This window comes from Stegastes partitus, unplaced genomic scaffold, assembly GCF_000690725.1.
Source record: "Stegastes partitus isolate 25-593 unplaced genomic scaffold, Stegastes_partitus-1.0.2 Scaffold83, whole genome shotgun sequence".
NCBI lineage: Eukaryota > Metazoa > Chordata > Actinopteri > Pomacentridae > Stegastes > Stegastes partitus.
In genome coordinates, this window is record NW_007577814.1 from 395,770 (window position 1) to 419,847 (window position 24,078).

The window sequence follows — 24,078 nt, forward strand, 5'->3', positions numbered from 1 at the left end:
TTCTCCACACATCAGGTTTAAATATTATACCGAACACCTCCTAATTTTTTCTTGGCAGCTCACACTGTAGATTTACTGTGTAACACTTGATGCACTCATTTTATACACCCACATACACACCAGTCATTATAATACAATAATAAAACAGTGTACTGTGCTCTCCACGCTTTACATTTTCAGATAAAACTTTCATTCTTTTGCTCAAATAAGAAATTATAATGTATACATTTACATGGAAATTGGTGTTTTTACATGACCAAAATAACTATTGTTATTCTCTCACCACTGCAAACACAACAATTTCAACATACTAGTGTATGTTGAATGCAATTTAGGATCAAATATATGTTTCAGAATCAGAATCAGTTTTATAGCTCAGTGGATTTTCATTTGTGAAAAACTTGACTTAGTGCATAACAAGAAACACCAACATGTAAACTTGATAAAAGCAACTCAGTAGACAGGAAGTGCTGCAAGACAAATAAGCAGCAAGAGGAGCAAGTGCAAGAAAATGTTATAATATAAATAATAAACACTTTCCAATCTCAAACAAGCTCTTTTAATTATAATAAAGGTGGTTAAATTGAATTAAACTGGGGGATATTCCCTGGTTGAAATATTTGGCTTCTTAGCAACGGCGCCCCCTGGTGTCCGCGGGGAGAATCGAAGCGGCCAGCATTGTACTACATCAGTGTGAAGATGGCGGAGGGTGAATTGAACGTGGATAGCCTCATCTCTCGGCTGCTGGAAGGTGATTTGTTTTACTACAGCCTTTGATATTGAACAGAGGTAGACGCTCGGGTTCTTTAATCTGACTCTAGGGGTTCTTTCGTAGCTATTCGCGGTCGTGGGGAAGTGTAAGCTAGCGGGGCTAATGTCAGTGAGTCGTAACGGTGTATGCCCGGCTAGCTCCGGCTAACGTTACCGTTAGCTGGCCGTGTTTATAAACAGTGTACGCAGTGAACGCCTACATGTCGCCCATTTGCGCAGTAATATCTACGTTTCTGTCGGCGACTGATACATAGCGTCGTGGTTATTACTTTAGCTTGCAATTAAACTTTCTTTCGGGGTGTTTTTGCGGCATTCTGGTTCATTTATTTGCTCAATTATACACGGCTGGTGTCGAGAAGGAGGGGCAGGGAACGGTTTTCTTTTGAATCATTTTTAACGGTTGCAAGTTAAAAACGTTTTAACAGAAAATACAGAAACGATCAGGTGCGTCCTTTGCCTTGATTTAACACGGTTGCATTTTGCTGTACGACCGCGGTGCTGGCAGTTGTGGTCGTGATATAGTTACTGCTCAGTTTCCACTGGTGACCTGGTTAATGTCACCTTCTTAGGAGGGGAATCTTTTGACAGAGAATCCAGCTGTGGAGATAAATGTCAAACATAAAAAATATACAGCTATCCCTCTCATCTGATATTAAATGTCCTCACCAGTAGATCCTCCAGTGCTAAATTGTGAGATTTTTTTGATTAATTTTGCCTTTTTCTGGGTCACTTGGTTCGTAGGTGAGACTTGTACAGGGCAGGTTGTTTTGATTCGTGCTCACACTTTCCCTTTAAATGTCTATGTGTTGATACAGGCAGCAGAGAAAACACAAATATAAGACATCACATTTAGAAAAGAAGGCCAGAGCAATATGTTTCTTGGGTCAGTCCACATAAATGTTCATATCAAAGTTATTATTACTTCTGTACTTTGGGAATTTGTTGTGTGTGAGGGCCATGTTTTGGACTAGGAAAAGAGAACTGTGTGCTAAAGTCCTTCTGTGTTGGCCGTCCACCTACTGCAGAGGAGACGGGGAGTTTTTCTGCTCCCCTGTGAGATATCCTTTGAGTGAGACCAGACCACTACGGCAATTCAGCTGTCCTTGGCATACTTTTCCATCAGTGTGTGCGCGTCTGTTGGAGAGATGAGACAAGATGTTATGCTAGATTTTGTTATGTATAATTATTGCTGGTCAAACTGACAATCTAAAAGAAAAAAACTCTACAGTTGGTACACAGCTTGCAATAAACATTTTTCTTTAAAAAACAAAAACAACCAGTTTGCATCTTCACTATCATTGTCTTCATGTAGTTGGTATTCAACAGCTAGGGACTGACTGTGACTGTGGCTACTCGTTCTTCTCAGCTGGAGATCTTGGATCTTGGGTTTCTTGGCACCAGCTCACAGGGTGACTTGTTGATTATGTTGCTCAATTTTTATTTATTTTTTTTATCACAAGTTGGCTTTGGCATCTTTCATAAGTTTTCACTTTTGTTATGATCTCAGTGGTGTATAAAAGACAATGGAGATTGTTTTCTGTTTTAATGCTGATAAAGCAAATGACTAATTTGGACTTTATCATCCCTTAGTGCCTGTTACATAAGTGTTCAGCTTTGTAGTTCGTGGTGTGGGTTTGATACAGAGTCATAATTGAGTATTGTAAATGGCAGCTATTACACACAAGACACACCCCTTGATATCAACAGGAAAACTGATAATTGCCCCTTGTGATGCTGCCACCAGTGCAAAACAGTTTTATGAAGAAAAGGAGTGCAAGAAAATTTTGTCTTGAACCTGCTCTAAAAACAGTTTAAACCCCGTGTATATATACGTGTAGACGTTTTTGCTGATGTTTCCTGATGTTCAGCACAGATGTACAGAATTACATCAAGAGAGTAAAAATCGTTTAGTGCCTAGTTTCCAAACGAGACACTGTGAAAGGCCTTCAGCCTTTATTCTGCATCACACAATAGCTTACTGTATGTTTTGCTGTCTGAGAAAATTCCATCTTGAAGGAAAGCCAAGTGTCAGCGAGAGTATTTACTCATTACAATTAAAACTTAGGGGACACAGTGTTCCTTTATCCAGGCGTGTGTACAGTCACAGAGTTTCAGACGCACACAAACAGTGATTTGGTTTATGATGGTTGCAAATACTTGTCATTGCTTCATTTCAGCCTTTGCCCCTCAATGTTCTTAAGAACGTAATCTCTTTTAAAAGTGCCAGCCCGCAGAGTGCAAGTGTGAACAGTGAAGGGTTCAGTGTTAAAGCTGAGCAGGCTAAGCATCCAAGCTTAACTCACTCTGCTCTGATGAGGCCTGGCTGCTGAGTAAAGAGTCCTACTTCTGCAATTTCATGCTTCACGCCATGCACGGCACATGGGCACGAGGCAGTGCAGTTACAGTAGATGGAGGATAAGGAAAATTGATGGTTTAAAGTACCATAATTAAAATTGGTGGAGCCCTCAAATAGTTTTTGGCACTCAAGATTTGCCATCTGTGAGGATCCATATTCCTCTAGTTCTGTTACTTTTTTCCAACTTTGTTGGATTGCATGATTCATGAAACAGTGACAGTAAAGAAGTTTGAATATATTGTGTAAGTAGCGTTTGCCTGCTTCTGTATGTTTATATATGCGCAATAACACATGCACAAAGCTTTGGACGATCATCATCAATACATTATTTAATCCATTTTTGCTCCCTGTTTGCCTCCTGCAAAATTTGTCATCCTTTCTCAAGGTTCAGCTGCACAGTATTGGACTCTTTAGTGGGTGTCTAGCTTTAAGGCAATAACAACATGGTTAGTTATTACATAACGCCTCGGTTCTGGATTTGTTCAGCGCTTTTCTTTCCATCCTGAGTAGTTCATTTTGATACAGTGCGTTGATTTGCTTTTTGTGACTTGAACCTAGGATTCAGTTTAAAAGCATGATGTAAATGTATTCCATTTACCATTGACTATTTGTGTAAATGACGTGACAAAGTGCAGAAGATCAATTTCTATTAGTATCATAGGACTGGTCTTTAGCCTGTTCATTCATTTATATTTATTTTTGTGTACACTGACCTTACCAACTGTAGAACTGTGACTGATCGTGTGTTCTTTTGAGGCCATCTTTACGAGACACTGCATTAACTAAGCTGTACAAGCCAGAAATAAAATACAGATATCAAGAATATAAGACACCAACTTTTTCTAAGACTAAATTAAACTTTATATTTATATTCTGGCCTCCAGTTAACATGACAAGGAAGCAACTTTTTTTATGTATAATCTCACTTTTCAAATCTTGACGATTTCAGCTGCTGACCGTAGCCGGCGTTTGCAGTTCTCACTCCTGTTTTCATCATTTTGATAAATCTGCTCTCAGAGCTGTGGCAGAATGCCAGAAAGTAGGCTTAAGCTAACAGTGCAACTACACAGCCAATAAACCCACACCACTGCTGAAGATGCAAGCTGCTCTCATAGTGTAAGCAGTGGGTTTCTAAAGTATGGCTGAGACTAAGAAGCTATAAGCTACAGAGTCATTACGCCCACAGTTCATCAGCTTTTACGATAGCTATGTGGTTCTGCTATAAGTGTTTTTTCCCTTAGGTTAAAAATTATTCTCTCATGGCCTTGTACTGATGAACTTTGTGGTGTTTGGGGTTGCCAGTGTTTCTTTATTAACACTGATAACAACTGTTGATCGTTGTTTTTTTCTCCTCTTCAGTGCGGGGATGTCGTCCGGGGAAGATAGTCCAGATGACCGAGGCAGAGGTGCGGGGCCTCTGCATCAAATCCAGGGAGATCTTCCTCAGCCAGCCCATCTTGCTGGAGCTTGAGGCCCCCCTGAAGATCTGTGGTCAGTGTTTCCCCATTTCTGCTCTCGTTTAAGTTTATTTTCTCACCATCTCATGCTTGTGTTTGCTTGTTTGCTCGCGACTTAGTATTGCCTCCCTGTTTTTCTCTCTTTGCTGTGTGTCGTTCTGTAGTTGGACATTCTCATTCAAAGTTGGCCAGAATTTAATGATTTTCAAGCACAGGAAGGAAAATAGAAGAATAGACTGTATTAAAAAAATACAAGTATAAGTTATTTACTCAAGCCAGCCAAAATACCTGATTCCTGAGGATGAATTGTATTTCCCCCCACTACTTAAAATGACATGCACAGAAAATGACAAATTACTTATATACCAGTTTAAAATAAACACCATACTTTCAAACTGTGCACAACAGCAAAGAAAAAGGTTGGCATTTTCCACGTTTGCTTTCTCTATTATCCAGTAATTGATTTTAAAAGTACTGTATATGTTTTGAATATTTTCCTATGGCCCTTCGCAAATGTCAAACAACAGCATAATGTGAATTTTTAAAGTGCAGCTTTTGCAGAAAGGTACATTCTGACTCTGATGGGTTGGGTGCACCGATGGTGAACTCCCACTCTGCAAAGCACAGACCACAAAGCCTGATCTACACAGCCTAGAGCAGCAATCTATTTCTTTGATGCAGCTCAGAATTTACTTATGTAACCAGAACGAATAACCAGAGTTTTCCATACACGCCGGCTGCCATCCAAGCAGCCGAATACTCATTTAAGTCCAGCCGGCTACTTCATTATATTAATTTTTGATTAATATGGCATGCCTCCAGTCCTCCCTAGCTGCGCACTTTTTCTCAGGGACTGGCAAACTCCATATATGTGTGGAAAGCCCTGGATCATGCTGGGTCATACATTACGTCACTGTTGTTCTCTTGACTCAGCTGCCCTGTGTATGTAACAGAGGCTTACATATATGCATGCATATACACGCACTGTATGTAAATGGCTTACATGCATAATATAGGCAGACTGAAAACAAGCACAGAAGCACACGCACGAGTGAGCTCCCTCTTTCCACAGCTGAAATAGCTACCACTATCACTATCTCTAGCTGGCTCCTGCATATCTCAGCACACTCCCACATGCTTTATCTCTTCCCTCCAGTGTAGTGCTGCCACTGCAAACAGCTCTGAACTGTCTAATATATGTGCAAGTCCTTGAAAACACAGTACACAAGCTCATACACTGTATACCAGTTTGTTCCCTCGCACACATTTGCTTTGTGAAATTGTTATGCAGGTGTGGTACCGTTTCAGCCTCAGATAGCGTTTCTATATTTTAAGTGATGCATGTGATCATTTTAATTTGCATTTTAATCAAGTCCAATTGATTGTTTCTTGTCAGCTGAATGTTTAAAGGGTGATAGTTTCCAAATGTCTGACATTACAGTGATCCAAACAGCTGGCTTTTTAAAGGCCACAAATGTTTCTCTCCACATGGACGTAACTCTAAAATATGCACGAGTTTGAGGTAATGTTATATGTCACGGTGTTATTTTTTTTTAGTCACTACCTAACTTTTTGCTGAACTTCTAACCCCAGACTGATTAGTTGCGTTTAACCCACGTCTGCGTCGGTAGGCTTCCTGAGCACCAGCACACACTGTAAAGACCAAACAGTGGATGTCTTTAATTATTCACTAAGGCCACATGGATCAGGTTCTGCGCTTACTCTCTCACACATGTATCACCTTAATGTCACTGTTGCAGCTTTGCCACTGTTTGGCTTTATTATTTATTTCAATAAAATGAAATCCATTTGGTGGATTTTTATTCAGTGTTATTGACAATGACGTTCTTTGTTAAATCACCTAGATAATAATGATTAAACCATCATGTTGTAGATGTGTTAAATAGCAATTTTATTTCCAAAATAATCTAGACCAATGATAAGGATTAATAACACCCTGCAATTATAGTTTCTGCAAAATGAATAACACGATGAACATAACAGGATCTGACTGATTCAGAATGTAAGGTAGTTCATTTGTTAACCTGTTGATTTAGCTGAATGTAGACCACAAGAAAGCACACTGTATATTCAGCATGTGAGTAGGTTTGAGTTGAATAAGATGTTTTTAATTACTTACTGAGCACAAACACTGACGGAGAAGTGGCACGAGTAATTTACAGACTGAACAGATTGAGATGAAATCATTTTACAGTACACTACAACGGTTTGGAATGTAAAAGTTAAAGGATAGGACTTTGAAACAGGCTTTGCTCACAGTAATTATCCCTCCTGTTCATTCTTGTGTTTAAGAGACGCCATCCTAATGTGCTTTTAATGGAAGTGATGAATCAGTCGAGTGTTTTTCTAATATGAAGCTTGGGCCTGAAAACATTGGTCAGGGAAATATAAAGATGAATTTTTGCTCTAAAAAGACTCTTACTTTGCAGCATATCTATTTGATCTGACCAACTCATTCTGCTCATTATATAAGCTTCATGTGGACTTCTGCTGTTATAAAGGACTGTGGTGCTTGTCCTCAATTGAAAGCACACAAGGAAAGGATCTGTTTAAAGCTATCACGAACAGAACTAATGCAGCCAAAATTGGTCTCAGGGTATATGTGGTTAAAAGCATACCAAACCTTTTCTTAAATTAAGAAGTCTCTTGTTTCCTTGATTAAAAGTTGATTGCAAATCTATCAGATGCATTCACCATCGTAGTTAAATCAGAGAACTTGACATTTGTCAGTGTTTGGCCAGACAATTAGATTTTCGCTCTAAGAGGAGTGAGATGACTGCTTAATTTTTTATGTTGGTCGACAGCGGAAAAGCGGACACGCTTTAAGAGCAGCAAAGCTCTGAAAGGGTTTGACATTGGCCAGCAGAGCCAGACAGGATTTCAGAAGCAGAAGAAAAGTTTGTTGTTGTGTATCTAACGTAGGCCTGAGTGGAAACATATCTCAGTCTTTAAATGCTGCAACTACAGCTGATGAAAACAAGTATATGTCACTACACATTATCCATAGTTTAGCAGAGTGTCACTGGATTAATTTGTCACCCTGGATTACATTTGATTTGTGTTGATTGTTTAAATTTTTTTATTGTAATAAACCACCGAGGACAGGTCCGTATTTATTTATGTTGTTGATATTTTTTCTTTCAGTTTTACACCTGCATCACGAGGTGTTAGATGGATTCCTAAGGTGATATTTTCACAGCTTGTTATAAATTAAACACAGACAGACCTGGAGCGTAGTGTTTATGTTGTTTCATTTAGATGTCTCTCTGAGCTGTGTTATTCAGTGTTCGTCATCCTGCTGTTGTATTTTTGTGTGGGTGCTCTTGAACTAGTTGATTATTTTGCACAAGGTCATGCAACAGTGCACTTGATTACATTTTTATTACTTAAGTACCATTGCCCCGATGCTTGGCTGATGACATGAATATCTAATATCTATTTATGTACCTCAGATGGGTGGCGTATAATGGACTGCTGGGCACTTTTATTTTCATAGAGATGTGTTATGACCTTTTATATTGTGTTGTCATGTAAGATAAATCATGCTCATTTAAAACGCTCACCTAGGTTCAGCATTGTTTTTAGTTTTTTATTTTTCATTATTTCTTTTTATTTATTTGTTTATTTATTTTTAAATCTTTCCACCTTTTGGTCTGCTTTTTGAAACCTAAATCTCCGTGCTGCTATTTTCAGACTGTTTTGACACTGCAGAGCAGGTCAAGTAAATAATTTACTCACTGTCATCCTACAATTCCTTGTGAGAGGGCAGGCAGAGGCTGACCCACAAAAAGAAAAAATCAACTCACAAATACACACTCTACCTTAGTTATAGAAAGATAGATTCTTTTTTCATCCCGTTCCCCTTCAAGGTATCCAGCAGCTCACACATATGGCATGTGAGAAAAATAAGGTGCACGTCGTGCTGGTAGAAGGACCAAGTTAAGGTGCAAGAAAATAAACAACAAATGGTGCTAGTCGAGGAAAAAAAAAAGTATGAAATGCAACAACTCTTAATGTGGAATCGAGGATATTTAGTGTAAAACTAACCTAAGCAGCCTTTTCTGGAGACAGCCCACCAAACAGTAGCTGTGAAGGGATTCCTGCAGCAACTGATTTATTACACTGTATTCTAAACATGTTTATTTCTTCCCAAATGAAATGAGCATAGTCAACATCACAAATGGAGAAGAGAGAAATAAAAATCAAAACACTGAAATCAAAGCTGACTGATAGAGTATCATTTTATAATCCGGTTTATCCAGGTTTTACTACAGTAACACAGCTCAGCTGAAGTTAAATCTGCTCTTATAATAAGCCCCAGTTCACTCACCTCCAACTGTCTCCTCAGAGATTACAGTCTGTGTTGCCATGCCTGTCCATCTACCAGTTTATCCCAATGTGGCTTTGTTCCTACATTCCCTTTCCTTTTCTGAGCAGACACTGCAGCGCGAACAAGCTATGCTAATTGTTTATTTTCTCGTGTCCTTTTCTGTTTTTGTGTTGGCACAAACAAAATCTATTGTTCTCTGTGTGATGTCCTCTGTATTTACTCTCTTGTTCAGTATGTGCTGCTTTTTGCCTGCCAAGCCTTTAAAAAATGCTGTCTTGGTCAGAGTCAGTGTGTTCATGTTTTATGTGGCATTTGTAGGTTTAGGCAGTTTTGAAGTCTGTTCCAGCTTTAGCAAGTTTAGCACAACTGTGGTGTAAGCCTCAACGTAAACTAATAAAGAAGTTACTAATGTTGTCATTGTGGCAGACTATATGTTCAAGTAATGTTAATTACAACACAAAACATGTAGCAAAAATGACACATGGGACCCCTACCTGCCATGTACCATCACTTCATCGCTCTCTCAGAATAACAACAATTAGAGTTTGTGCATTTTCAAAGCTTTCCTGAATTCATACTGACCGCTTGTGACCTGGATTATGTTTCTACAGCACTGCGTTAATACTTTATGACTTGTTTCATTGAAATTTTCATATTGTATAATTAATGGAAAGGATTGTGATGTTGATACCAGTATTTGCATCAAAATAGACGGTAACCTGAGGCGTGTTCAGGGCTACGAGATGGTGGAACGCAAATCAACTGGCTGAGGACATCAGGAACACTAAGTATAAGACAGAGCGAGACTTCAAACATTCTAAACTATTCCTTAAATCATTCATTTGCACAGAAAAGTTTTGCATGCCATCCTAAAACAGAGACGAAAATAAGCATGAGCCTGTAGCCATACAGGTTTTGGTGCCAGTTGTGGTTTGGGTTTTGGTGCATAGATTCTTGATGGGCACCGTAAAATGACTTCAGTTTAAAGTTGTACTTTTTGTTGGTCATTTTAATCCCAGGGTCAGACAGCTGCAAGGCCTAACAAGGACTTATTTCATTTTAATTTGTATTTGGTGCCATCTTGTAATGAAGCATTGCCATAAAAAGAGTGTGGCACATGAATTTGCTTTCTGTTTTGGTCACAATAAAGCCTGTTATTATTGTCCCAGCCACTCTGGTACAGCTCTCTGCAGTTATCTGTGTCTGGAGCACTTAGCCCAAATTAGAGCAACTCTTCTGTTGGTGCAAGAAGATATAAAAGGAAGCAGGTCTTGGCTAGGTGATGAAGTGAGTCTCCTCTGCAGAGATCCTGTGCTTTGATGAGAGAAACTCCAACTCATCAGTGCCTGACTAATGTCAAACACAGAAGAGTTTGACCCCTGAGTCCTGGGAGAGCTGTTAAAATTAAAGTTAGCTTCTGTGGATGTGCGTGTGAATATGTGTGTGTGTGTGTGTCCTTTATGTTTTTTGATTAACCTGGATTGTGAGCCGTCTTTCCCTCGGTAGCTCATTGCCCACGGGCTACGGCATTGATCTGGTGGCGGTTGTAATGGTTCATCTCGTGTGTATGTCCTTTGGCGTGCTTCTGCAGTTCCAGTAAAGCATATGCACCATCATATATTCCTACCAACCTGCATTTTTGGTAGAAGATAGAAGTTGATGTGTGTGCATACATGGGAATGAGACTGTGGTTTTGAGTATTTGATGGCTGCAATTGCTTTGATAATATTATATTCTGTTTCAGTGATCTCTAAATGCTGTCCTTTTCCTGTATAATAATCCCACCGCTTCTGCTTAACCGTTACAAATTCGCCTCTGAGTAGCTCCCCTCCCATTTCTTCATGAACACACTTGTATATTCTCAAGTTAACACCTTTCCTGCCCTTCTTACCTCTTCTCAGGTGATATCCATGGGCAGTACACAGATCTTCTGAGGCTGTTTGAGTATGGTGGCTTCCCTCCAGAGGCAAACTACCTTTTCCTGGGTGATTACGTGGACAGAGGGAAGCAGTCCCTGGAAACCATCTGCCTTTTGCTGGCCTACAAGATCAAATACCCAGAGAACTTTTTCCTGCTCAGGGGCAACCATGAGTGTGCTTCCATCAACCGCATCTACGGGTTCTACGATGAGTGTAAGCAGAGATAAACTCACGCTGCGCACATATACACACAAACTGCCCACAGCACAAACACAATTTGTTGCTGAAAATGTGTGTTTATGTGTTTCACCAGGCAAGCGCAGGTTCAACATTAAGTTATGGAAGACCTTCACTGACTGCTTTAACTGCCTCCCCATCGCTGCTATTATTGATGAGAAGATCTTCTGCTGCCATGGAGGTAAGAGAGCTACTTATGTCCAGAATCTAAACTGTAGCTTTTTGATACTGTTGTGCATGTGGAGTGTCTCCTACTAAAAATAACCGCTTCATTTTCAATTTCAGGGCTATCACCTGATTTACAGTCGATGGAGCAGATTCGCAGGATCATGAGGCCAACAGATGTGCCCGATACAGGTACTGGATGTGTCCTCACGTACTTGATGCTGAACACGTTCACTTCCTCTGGAATTTCAGTGTATATTTAAATGAAAAAAAAGGCTTCTGTCTCCCTGAGTGAATGACTGTTACACCCGTAGATCTTCTGCGTTACATCCGAAAAGTCCGTTGGGTTTTTTTAGCACTTTGTTCCACTCGATGTCTGTTTATGCTCTCCTTTCAACTCTTTCCTGTTTTCTGTGCTTCCCATCTCCATCTGTATTCTGTCTTTGTGTCTCCCAGGCCTGCTGTGTGACCTGTTGTGGTCAGATCCAGATAAGGATGTACAAGGTTGGGGAGAGAACGACCGCGGTGTCTCCTTCACCTTTGGGGCAGATGTGGTCAGCAAGTTTCTAAACCGCCATGACCTGGACCTCATCTGCAGAGCCCACCAGGTAATTGGGAGTGGAATTAAGTTTGAGTCTGGGTATGCAGTTAAAAACAACATGCAAGCACACAGTTAAAATGTATCTGGTGTTTTTTATTTGTTTCTTTTTAGAGACTTAAAATTGCTCATCCATTCACTTTAATGATCGCTGACCTTCATTTTATTTACAGTTGCTGATGAGAAGACGCCACAACTAAGCAAAACAATAGCAACCGTGTAGCCCCTAATTTCCTGCTTCCATTTTATATCTTCTTATCCTATTCATCATATACAAAAGCACTCAGGCTTTTGTAGTGAAGATAATTTAAAGCAAATAATTGGCAAGGCACTTTTTACATTTGTGACACTGACATCAGGTATATTTGCCCGATTAATGACTAAAAACTGGTTTTCAAAAATAGAATGTATAACTTTTATCTTAATTGATTCAGTGACTGAACAACAAGCTCAGGAGCTGTTATTGTTAAATTAGCCGCAGCTATTTCAGCTCTGCGTTGGGCGTTTCATATTGATTCAGATGTAGGTGGTTTTGTACACTCAAACCTTGATAGCAAAGTTGGATCCTGAAACTAGCCGAAGATGTGTTTCTTGGTATCGATCGATGTAGGCGTTGGAATAATGTCGTGTGTCTTCTATCTAACAGGTTGTGGAGGATGGATATGAGTTCTTTGCCAAACGCCAACTGGTCACACTTTTCTCTGCTCCAAACTACTGCGGGGAGTTTGACAATGCAGGCGGCATGATGAGTGTTGATGAATCCCTCATGTGCTCCTTCCAGGTAGTGTAGAAACTGTAGGAACACTTTTACATTCATTAGAGTTGCCTTTTGACATTGATATCTGTGTGACCCATCTCAGAAGCATGCATCTTCTCTCTCACACTTCTCTTTGCTTGTGTCTTAAAGATCCTAAAGCCCTCAGAGAAGAAGGCTAAGTACCAGTATGGTGGCGTAAATTCTGGTCGGCCCGTCACCCCACCCCGTACCACCCAAGCCCCCAAGAAGAGGTGAACGTACAGCCGTGACTCCCCCTCTCCCTCTCACCTTGTCCGGCCCCAGTCTGCCATCGCAGCAACCCCTGTAACTCCCCTGTATAGCGAAGATACAGGGCTTATCTAATTGCCCAAATCTTTCTCCTCATTCTCCTCCACTCACCCCAACCCTCCCTCAACTCCACTGACAGCTCTTTTCTTAATGTGTATGTGTACATAAATTTGCTGTGACCAATCTGTTTTATTTTTTTGCCTGTTTGTTGGTATTTTTGATATTATTAACAAATAATCTTTTTGGTGGTTTTACTTCCAATGCTATTTGAGGTTTTCTGAGGTTCTGTGTTGTTGTGAGGAAACACCTTCTGTCCGTAGAGGGCCTATTGTGACCAAGTTACCGAAAATATTTCTCAGTTCTTCAAAAAACCAAAATGGAGATTGAACATTATTTTGCCTTGACCTCTCAACAAAAGCAGAGAGAATCCTTCCCGTGTAGTTGACTTGGGACTGCGGTTTCTGTGCAATGCTAAATCCCTCGACACAAATAACATTTCTTATATTGCAGTTTAACATTTTAAACTCATTACGGCATGTGCAGTGCACTTTGCGGTTGTTGTGCACACGCACATTTTATATATTTAACCATTGACAAAGTGCACCTCCCCATAAGTAGCAAAGAATGTGAACAGACCGGCTTGAATGAAATATAGAGGCTAAATCAGATGCTGCTGGCAGTGGACACGCTCTACCCGAACACAACGCCCTCTGGGCATCGATTTCTCCACTCTGTTATGCCTCCCTGTGCCTCGACTCCACTCCCACACAAAAACATGCTGCTTTTCACACAGAGCTGGTATTGACATTTTCCTTGGTGTATTTATTATTTGTTCTCATCAAAATAATTTCCCCCATACAAATCCTCTTGATTTATAGTGAAGGATGCGGGGAAAAGTTTTGTATTTCGTGTCTGTGGGAAGTTAAATGTATGCAGCTCACTGATTTGAATAAGACAGCTATGGACTTTAAATGCGGACAGTGAATACAAGGTCTGCATGTTTATAGAACTGTGCTTTGCAAATATGGATCTTTGTATGGAGAGGATAAGAAATGCCAAAACACTGGTTGTATTTTTGCAAATCCATCAAATTAAGCCCATACAGTGTTAAGAAAAAAGACGGATTAGCAAAAATTTGATGCAGTAGCTTCAGAAATAGCTCCACAATATTTGTCTTGTTGAGTGCAGTGTGCATATACCGAACTGGAAACAAACACAATAAAGAAAGGTTGCTTTTGGAAGCTTTGTAGCAAAATGACAGCTGTCCTTCTTTCAGATCACCCAATCTGTTGAGGTACAGGGTATGAAAACGGGAGTGGGCGGCAAGGCCAGCAAGTGTTTGCATTGTTGTGTGATTGTGTCGCCACCTGGTGTATAAATACAGTACTACAGTGCAGAGTAGTGCATTTCCAATGTTGTAAATTTCAAAATGGACAGCTCGGGTTGGGCTTTTCATCACATTGCCGGTCCAGAATGTGTTGTCATTTACTGCTAGGAGGTACTACAGTTACACTGACCAGCAGTAAGCCTGGTTAGCGGTTCAGCTTCAGTCCACTGCACATGAGATGCAGTTGGAATTTTTGTGGAAAACAGTTGCCTCTTTTTCTTTCATTCTTTCTTTTTTTTCTTGTTTTGCTCTTTGTTGTATTATTCTTTCTGTTGTAAATTTATGTTCTCTATTCATAATGTTTACTTTTAATTCACTTAATTTATTTCCTAATAATGATAATAAGAGAACAATGACATGTTACCAAAAGCTGTTTTGCAATTTGTACAAGTTTGTTTGAAAGTCTATAAATTCAATAAAATGGATGGAACCTAAAGCGGTTGTTGCTGTCGTGTCTTCATCTCAACACACAGTTCATATGTTTGCATGCTTCTGTTGGCCTGAGGCAGGAAATGCCCACAAAGCGATCAAATCAGGATCAGTGATTTCTCACATGTATAGTCGATAAAACAATCTTAAAGGCAGAAGTGACTGAAATGCAGAGGTATTCTTTAATTATTATGCTGTTCTGCTCAGCCTCTCAGACGCCTCTTAGCCCATTTCAGAGCTGTGTGCATCGGCTTCGAATACAACCAAAAGGTCAGCACCAGGAGGAAACATGGAGCGCCCAGGTGGAGGTGAGATAGAATCCATGCAAAGATAATCCACAGAGCCACTTTGAGAAAGACAAGAGTGTAGTGGATGAACTTTGACCTGAATGTTGGCTTCTCCTGAGGGGAAAAATTAAGGAAGGAGCTACTTAACCACCTACCATACAACATAATGATTCAGCATCTGTTCATTTATGAATATATATAACTGTGTGTGAACTAACAGTCCGCCTTTACTAACCTGTACATCGTGTGCTTCGACCATTTCCACAGGATCATCGTCCACAGGCTTCAGGTAGTTGTAGGCTGGATACGCAGGAGGCCATCTTTTGTGTCCTCTGTGCCCAATAGTTTTTCGTGGCTGCAGTTTTTGCATTGTCAGTGTGAGTCTGCACAGATAGTGTCTGATTAATCTTTAGTGTCTCAAGCAAGTTCTTGTAAACATTAAAATACTAAATCACTTACTTGTCTGTTGCTGGTGTTGCTACTGTGGACTTTGGATGTAAGCAAATGCAGTAAAGTAACCTTGGAAACACTTGGAATGTGTGGAGCTTCATTTCATAACGCTATCTGCAGTTTAACATGCAGAAGCTTATGTTTTGAACTTCCCCAGTTAATTACTTAGATTAAGACATTTATTTTTTGTATTATTAAGTTTTCAGGTTATTTTGTGTGTACTTGCAAATCATGTTTTATTTCATTAAATATGCACAAATTCACAAATTGGCACATGTATCATATCATATATCATATATAGAGAGCTGGAAATACCTGCAGACAGCCACAGAGAGAGACAACAAAAAGCTATTGACCTCAATTGACCTTGAGCACCTTCAAGAAGAACTAATAGCAACAGAAAAAAAGATGAGACTTGAATTTTGATTTGAAATCACCAGTGGTGGGACAGGACAGATTGTCAATAAAATATTCACAATGGACAAGTTCACATGTGAATGTTATGGAGGCAAAAAAAAAGTGTGTCTAAAAGTTTGAAAAGTGAGCGTGAAAAGGTTTTTGCTAGCAGTGTCTCGCCTGTGGGTTATTCCATCTGAAATCATCAGGGGCGTTCTGTTCAACCAGCTCTGATTTGCTTGAAACTTTTTTTTATTTTTTTATTAGGACCTGTGAATTTTTAAAATCAATTTATCATTGCCAGTATTATTTTTTTGCTTTTCTATTCTGGTCTTATTTTAGCATAATCATTATATTTTTAGTAATATGTCGTATTTACATTGCTTTTCTATCAGTCACTGCACATGTCATACTGTGTCATGTTGTTTTCTGAGCAATACCTACAAAATGATTTCCTTTGGGATTGATAAAGCTGTTTCTTATCTTATCTTGTCTTATCTTATAAGATAAGATAAGATTAAGCTTTGTTCATGCCGGAGAATATTGTTTTGCCAGAATGCAGTACAACAGACAATAAACAAAGGTTAGTGAAATATGCACAATCACACAGAGGTTAGTAGTAAAATAGAAATAAAAAAAAAACAAACTAAAAAAAGGAAAGTGTCCAAAAGTGCTTGTGTGAAATGTCTTAAGTGTGTAAAGTGTCTGGCTAGATGCCAAGGAATAGTGTCTAGAAAAACTAAAAAATAAAATAAAATAAAATAGAATAACACAAGTACAAAATGCAGCTGTAGGCTAATAGCTTTTCTTAATACAATTATCTTTATCGTAATAAAACAAAATCAGGCAAATCAGATATAATCGAGGAGAAACTGCTCTAAAAATGTCATGAGTTTAAATGTAACGAGCCCTACAGTTGAGCTGTTTTGGTGTAATTCGCCTTCCAGCCAACAGGGGGAAGCACCGCTCACTGTGACTCACTTCAGCCGCTCTTGTGACTGTTGTTGACTGCTGAGGACGCGGCGCCTCAGAACAGATTTATACACAACACGGATGAGTCTTAACCGACGCTTTTTGCTTTAGCAGAGTGTTTGTAGATCTGATCCGCTGCCCAGGACAAGCTAGTGAACCAGAAGTGCAGGCTGTGTCCCGTCCTCTGCATTTCATACAGCGAAAATAATTCATGAAGAGCCGTGGGAGCCGTAAGACTGGGTGTGTTTAATGTTAGACATTATATTGCAGTTTTTGGTTTTAATTTTAGCCGCATTAACCGCTTGGTTGACGGAGGAGAAGCCTTCTATCCGTGTCATGGTTGGCTGCTGCTGACTAGTCCAAAGTTCAGTGCAGGTAGAGTTGAAGCAGCTAATGTTGTTAGCTTGGTGGTTGTGTGTTTACAGCTGCAGCATATGGAGAAGCACAGAGGGCGGACTGTAACTCTATATTACTGTTTTTTTGACATTCAACACCGCATCGTAGGCAGCTGTCTCAGCCTTTGCATTCCTACATCTAGAGATGCGGAAAATATCTCACAAATAACCAATACCGCCATATAATGCTATACATCTTTAGATCCATGTTTGTCTAATTGATTTAAAACTTGATGGAGAATTACATCATGAGCTTATATTATTCTATATTTTAATGTAAACACGAGAACTTGTGTGTAGAGCATGTAGACCCATACTGTACAGATAACTTATACTGTATATATATCTTATTTTTATATTTAAATCTCTTCTATTTTATTTTATTTTTTGCTCTTTATTTTATTTTGTTCTTTATTCTATATTGCACTGTAGGAGCTGCTCTTAATCTCATTGTACATGTGTATAGTGACAGTAAAGGCATTCTATTCTATTCTATGTTAAAGTTTTAAAATAATATATATATATATTTACTACAACTATCACTAAAGCTGTGACTGTGTTACATTAACTTAAAAACAACAAAAACAGGAAACTAGGCCCTTATTGAACAATGTCTGACACTGAGATATTTAAGAATTCCATGTCTCAGGAGCTGCATCTACATATTGCAAGGTAAATTATGTAGTAATAATAATAATAATTAAAAAAAAATAACTAAAACTGCTGCATAATGTATATTCTAAATTGCTGCCTTTCTGATTTCTAACTGTAATTTGAAAATGACTACTTGTTCCCACTACTGCCATTTTTCTTTTGTATTTTCTGCATAGTTTAAATGATAAATCAATTAATTAATCAACACGGGCATTCATTTGGAACTATTTTGATTATTAACACTGTATTACAAGCTGAAATGGCAGAAAGTTGTTTCTTGCATTCTTCTAAATAAATAGACTTTATTAATCCGTTGGGGAAATTTGGGAAATGTGAGAATTTGTGTTTTCTTGTTTGTTTGTTTGTTTGTTTGTTTGTTTTAGTTTAAGTTATTGTAAATGGAACAAGAAATATTACAGTAGGTCAATTAATTGATTGGTCACTGGACAGAAAATATATTGGCTATTTTTCTGATAATCAACAAACCTAAATAATTTTAAACAAGAAAGATTCTGCTTCTCTTTTTTTCTATTATATTTGGTTCAATGTCTTTGAGTTTTGAACTAGAAATCTGAATAAATCCTTAAAATTGTGATGGCCATGTATCACAGTTAATATAACGATTTTTTATTTTATTTTTTTAAAGATAAAGGACACAGTTAGTGGATTTATTAAGAAAATGATTGTTGATTTCAGCCATTTTGTAATTCTCTAATATCCTTTGTTTCCTCAAGCTTCCAGGCTGAAGTTAAACTCACTTCAATGGCTGCCTGTGCAACAACAGTCCCTCAGTGCTGTCTCAACAATGAACTATGGAAAGCCTCAAGCACTGACTGAAGAATGGCAAGGTTTAGGCGCAAATCTTGCATCGCATTAATAGCTTTAGTTTTGCTCGTACTCGTTATAACAGTAGTCTTAAAGGCACTCACACCAGAGGACTCGCCTTTCACCAGACAAGGAGGTGCTGAACTGTTTCCAGAGAGAAAGAATGATCCGGACGCCCAGAGGAACAACAACAATAAACCTGATGACACCAAAATGAATGACTCTAACAAGTCAGACAAGGATGCAGAACTGCAAGCTACACTGAGGAAGTTCCCTCCTCCCAACTACTATCTTCACGCCTTCTACTACACTTGGTTTGGAAGCCCCAAGTTTGATGGCAAATACATCCACTGGGACCATCCACAGCTGCCCCACTGGGACTTTAAGGTGGCTCAGGGATATCCACAGGGGAGGCACAGCCCACCTGATGACATTGGGGCCAATTTTTATCCCTCTTTAGGTGCTTACAGCTCCAGGGACCCCTCCATCATAGAGGCTCATATGCAGCAGCTGCGTACAGCCGCCATTGGTAAGACAACAATCAATATGAATTTCTGTTCAGGTTCTAACATAATTCAAAATCAGATACTTTTTTTCCACAACAACTTTCTGGTTTGTGGTGATATCGTGATACTGTCATATTGACATGGGGTGGGAAAATCTGATTGAAATCTAAGGATGTATACTGACCACGTTAGTCAGTAGAGGTTTGCAAATTAATATTGGCCAGATGTGATATCGGGCTGTTATATAATTCAGATTTTCTGCCATGAGTTAAAATCATTTAGTCATGGCAAGCTGCCAGAGAGTGTCACAGCAAGTCCTGGCCTCATATTACCCTACATAATAATGATCCCTCTGATTTAGCAGGTGTTCAGTTTTGTATAAAAGACAGCACCGGTATGAGACTGGTGTTTACCAGTTGCTTGTAATTTGAATTGTGTGTATTCGTGGGTGATGTGATGATTGTGGACTGTCGTAGTCTGGCATATAATTAGTTTTTCAGAGGATTTGGACATCACTTCATTATATTAATGAATAATAGTACTGTCCACGTTGTCCCAATCCACATGCACAAAGTAAAGACGTGCTTGGTTGCGACACAATAAGGACGACGCTTACTGGACACACAATGCACCTTGGAGCTGTAACGTATTTAGTATACAGCAACTGAACTTTCAGAAAAAAGTAATAATGAAGTTAGGGTGCAGAGTTTGGTGCTTTGGGCCTTTAGCTTTGAGTTGGAGTGACAGATTTTGTGTCCAAGCAGCCACACACACAATTAATAATGTGATGAGATGAGTTCACCGATATCTGTGCAGAGAGTTTTGATTGAGATTGTGGATCATGATTCCACCTCATAAGACAGTGATATGATCTTCTGGCCAGATCGCTCACCTATAGTTTCAAGTCATCTTTAGGAGAAAAAGCTAGTGCATCGCTATTTATATCAATAGCAACAGCAGCATTTCTTACAATATTTTCAGTGAGAATATGTCCCGTGAAACAAATAATGTGTGCAAAATGACTTTTAAAACAAAAAAATAAAAAAACTGATCTTCAGTGCAGTTAACTCTGTTCCACTGTTATGCATTGAATCAAAAGAAAAATCTACCGTATTAAACAGAAAGATCTCCGTTTGTGTTCAGGTAGTTTTGTTCCCTTTCATCATGACCAGCGCAGAGGCTTGTGATGTATATGTCGATAACACTTATAATGCTAAGTTGCCACCCAGCCCTGTGATATGAACGCTATAATAAATAATGCAGTGATGATAAACAGCAAAACTAAACAGCCTTCAGTCTCTAAAATTGATTTCCATTTTGTGAACAACTTGAATAATTTAAGCTGTGATTCATATGTGACATACAGTATATCGATATGACTACAGAAATGGAACGCCCTATTTTAATTACCACACATTTAATATACATTTGTACTAAATGAATCCCACCAGTCGTCTGGACGTTTTCCTTCTGACAACTTTAGAATTTATGTTTCGGTGTTTATTCTCAGGTGTCCTTGCTGTGTCCTGGTATCCTCCCAACATGAAGGATGACAACGGTGAACCAACAGATGGCATCGTGCCTTTGCTGCTGGAGGTGGCACATAAATACCACATTAAGGTCTGTATGAATGCATTTAAGAATAGTTTGTTGTGTGATCAGTAGTTGCTTGAATGAACTGGTTCCTTTAAAAGCATCTTCAATGTCCAATGAAGTTTAATTTTAAAAGAATGTTGCAGAACGTTTGTATTCAGCCTGAACACGTTTTCTTTTTTTTCTGTATTCACAGGTTGCTTTTCACATCGAACCATACCAAGGAAGAGATGAAGTCAACATGTTCGCTAATGTCAAATACATCATCGAGAAGTGAGTATCGATGCGTTTCTTCTGCGTCAGTCAGATGTCGTTCTGCCGTGACCCGCTGCGTCAGTCGGTAATCAGCATGCTTCTTTCTGTTCCGTTGACATCTTTCTTTCTCTGGTCGTTTGTCTGGTCTCATCTGATGTCCTCAGATATGGAGAGCACCCGGCATTTTTCAAGTATCGGACCAACACTGGCAAACTCCTTCCACTCTTTTATGTGTATGACTCATACCTGATGAACTCGGAGCAGTGGGCCAAACTACTGAAGCACACGGAGAGTACCAGCATCAGGGATACCCCGTATGACGGCATCTTCGTCGCCCTGCTGGTTGAAGAGAAGCATAAGAGGGATATCCTGACGGCAGGGTTCGATGGTGTCTACACCTACTTTGCTACTAATGGCTTCTCCTATGGGTCCACTCAGCGTAACTGGGCTTCCATTAAAGCTTTCTGCGAAGATAACAACCTGATATTCATTCCAAGTGTGGGCCCGGGATATATCGACACAAGCATTCGACCCTGGAACTTCCAAAACACTCGAAACCGCATCAACGGCAAATACTATGAAACATCCCTGAGTGCAGCATTAGAGGCCAGGCCCGATTTTATCTCGATCACATCTTTTAATGAGTGGCACGAGGGCACTCAGATTGAAATGGCGATTCCCAAAACAAGCCAGACAGTTTATCTTGACTATCTGCCCAATAAGCCGACAATCTACCTGGAGATAACTCGCAAATGGGCAGCGATATTCGGCGGAGAGCGACGGAGGTGGCAGGAGTGACTTGAATAAGAGCCATAGCAAATGTTTATTCATGGTGGTAATTAGATGAAAACTAAACGAAGTTGTGGTTGTAGAATGCACAACAAAATGCAAATGATGAATAACAGTATGAGAGAAGCCAAATGACTCTCAAAGCCACAGACAAGTGAACTACTTCATTATCTTCATTTTGGCTTCAGTGATGTGATTTATTCTTTTGCACTTGATTTTTTTCTTAATTTAACTGATGTCTTATTACCTCTTGTTTACCCAGCCTTACACTTTGCGGGATTCGTAACATAATTAGCATGTTTTATCACTGTCTCCACCATATTCAGCTCAAACTGCATAGGCATGTTTTGCCTTTCTGTGATCTGTGACTATATTAAACTTGAATAGAAATAAAGTGCACCCTGGAAAGGAGGGAACGACAAGTAAACAAAGCAGTCTGGTGGTATAAAGCTGTTGCCTCGCTCCGCTTTCAACTTGGCCTCAGCCCAAAATACAGTACAAGAAAAAAACAACATACATCTTGGTGTTTTTCAAAGGCACGTCAGTCTGAAATCTTAAGATGAGTCATAGTGATGCAAACAGCCGAGGGAAGACAAGATAGCGGTTCAGTTTTTGAAACAGATTTGTAGCTGAGAAAACAAGATTATTTTTATCTGTGCAAGAGATTACCTTCTCTGTCACCATGGTACACGTTTTCACGGTATCAAAGTGTTTGTTCGCATCGCCCTCAACACACCCAACACCTCTCTGATTAGGAGGGAATTGGCAAAAATTTGGCCACGTCTGGACAAATGACATATTTTGTTTTTGACCACTGCTGCAAATGGACACTAAAACTGAACTTGGCAGATGTCAGCTCAGACACCGTTTCTACAGCCAGGTAACTGTCTTTCTGTTCTTTGATTTTTCAGGCAGCTTTGCGGATCACCTCAATTTCTGAGATGATCCGTCTTGCATGTCTTAAAGTTGTTCAGTTTTAACGTCTCTTGCAGAAATCCGCCTTATTTTCTCCCCGTTTCATTTTTCTTGACTCACTGCATGTCATTAGCATCTAGGATTTGCTGATATTCATTGTAATCTATTCTTCCAGCTATCCCTGCAGTATTCTCTGTGCCACTGGCTGCCACACAACCCCAAAAGCAGAATGTTTCCACCCCGATGCTTAACAGATGGCAGCGTGTTTGCTTCTTTTTTATCCAAACATACCTTTTTAGTGACTGTGGCCAGAAAGCCCAATTTGAACTCAATCTGTCCACAGCGCTTGTTTCCAAATTGACTGCGGCTTATCCAGATGTTTCTTTGCCGACTGTCACATGCATGTTTTATAGTCGAAATCAAACATTTGTTACTTCAACTGGGCACTTTGGATGTATTTCGTGTCTCACTGGTACCAGAAGCCCCCAATAACACTTCCTCCTGCCTGGTTATTATGCAGGGCCCGACTGCCTGGTGAAAACTTGAGAGTCAGAACCTTTGAATCTGAGATCTTGTTTCTCTGCCGGAAGCTGGTGAAGTGCTCCTTCTGGGTGAAGGTTGAGTTGCTGCCCCAAGCGAAGTATTTTTGCTCACAAGCGAAGGGAAAATGGTCTGACGGATTGGTGCATCATCAGTAATAATGCAGACATTGTACCTGACTGTCATTGTTAGGAGGGACCTCAACAGGAAAGCAAAACTCATGATGGAAGGAACATGATACAAGACGCAGGAAGGTTTTGTTTTTCTGTAGCGTGGCTGGGCTTAGCCTTATCGATAGGATGAGAAATCAGAGTAGAGTCGCTGCCGGTTGAGGAGGTTCTGGCATCTACTTCGGAAACCCCCCCGGACTCGTCCAACTGGGAGGAGACCCCGAGGTGAACCCAGAACTCTCTGAGGGGATTACATCTCATCGGGCCCCTGGAGAGAGACGTCTGGAACACCCTGCTTAGCCTGCTGACCCGACCCCAGATAAGTGCAAGAAAATGGATAGATGGAAATCTGTGGGAGGATCCAATCTTGTTAAAGTTTGACCCATACGATGTTTATAAATCTGACTTGCAGATGAACTCAGCTGTCCAGAGACCAGATCACATCACTCCTGTTTTAGAGTCCTTACACTGGCTTCCAGTATGTTTTAGGATAGATTTTCAGATTACTTTTGAAGCCCTTCACGGCCTTTTCTTCAAGCTACATTTCCCAACACGCACTTTCAGATCCTTGGGCAGAGGTCTTTAGTCTGCTCCAGGGGCCCGATTGAACACCAGA

General features: G+C 39.8%; 2 protein-coding genes and 1 long non-coding RNA gene across 4 annotated transcripts; 2 read left to right on the top strand and 1 right to left on the bottom strand.

Annotated features, from left to right (window-relative positions):
• Nucleotides 1–674: 674 nt before the first annotated feature.
• LOC103353768 (serine/threonine-protein phosphatase PP1-beta catalytic subunit) lies at nt 675–14,722 on the top strand. Its single transcript, XM_008276903.1, has 8 exons — nt 675–751; nt 4,487–4,618; nt 10,837–11,067; nt 11,168–11,272; nt 11,377–11,448; nt 11,713–11,864; nt 12,501–12,635; nt 12,762–14,722. Exons 1-8 carry the CDS (start codon nt 700–702, stop codon nt 12,864–12,866), a joined length of 984 nt encoding a protein of 327 aa, XP_008275125.1. The 5' UTR covers nt 675–699; the 3' UTR covers nt 12,867–14,722.
• A 152-nt stretch (nt 14,723–14,874) lies between these two features.
• LOC103353769 (uncharacterized) lies at nt 14,875–15,370 on the bottom strand. The gene is made up of 2 exons (XR_520020.1): nt 15,238–15,370; nt 14,875–15,116 (listed from the first exon to the last, which is right to left on the bottom strand). It is a non-coding gene; the product is annotated as an uncharacterized LOC103353769 (long non-coding RNA).
• Nucleotides 15,371–16,971: 1,601 nt separating this feature from the next.
• manea (mannosidase, endo-alpha) lies at nt 16,972–22,268 on the top strand. 2 transcript variants are annotated; one of them, XM_008276904.1, is made up of 5 exons: nt 16,972–17,060; nt 18,604–19,223; nt 20,711–20,820; nt 20,990–21,066; nt 21,213–22,268. In XM_008276904.1, the coding sequence occupies exons 2-5, from the start codon at nt 18,710–18,712 to the stop codon at nt 21,844–21,846; spliced, it is 1,335 nt and encodes a 444-aa protein (XP_008275126.1). In that variant the 5' UTR covers nt 16,972–17,060; nt 18,604–18,709; the 3' UTR covers nt 21,847–22,268. The 2 variants fall into 2 exon arrangements, with proteins under 2 accessions (XP_008275126.1, XP_008275127.1); XM_008276905.1 differs by lacking the exon at nt 16,972–17,060 and adding an exon at nt 17,068–17,195.
• Nucleotides 22,269–24,078: the final 1,810 nt, after the last annotated feature.

Bases quoted from the DNA above. Each gene is read 5' to 3' on its own strand.
- manea (XM_008276904.1), top strand. From the start codon at position 18,710: ATGGCAAGGTTTAGGCGCAAATCTTGCATCGCATTAATAGCTTTAGTT. The intron at 20,821-20,989 runs GTCTGTATGAAT...CTGTATTCACAG, and splicing joins CACATAAATACCACATTAAG to GTTGCTTTTCACATCGAACC. The intron at 21,067-21,212 runs GTGAGTATCGAT...TGATGTCCTCAG, and splicing joins GTCAAATACATCATCGAGAA to ATATGGAGAGCACCCGGCAT.
- LOC103353768 (XM_008276903.1), top strand. From the start codon at position 700: ATGGCGGAGGGTGAATTGAACGTGGATAGCCTCATCTCTCGGCTGCTG. The intron at 11,449-11,712 runs GTACTGGATGTG...TGTGTCTCCCAG, and splicing joins AACAGATGTGCCCGATACAG to GCCTGCTGTGTGACCTGTTG. The intron at 12,636-12,761 runs GTAGTGTAGAAA...TGTGTCTTAAAG, and splicing joins CCCTCATGTGCTCCTTCCAG to ATCCTAAAGCCCTCAGAGAA.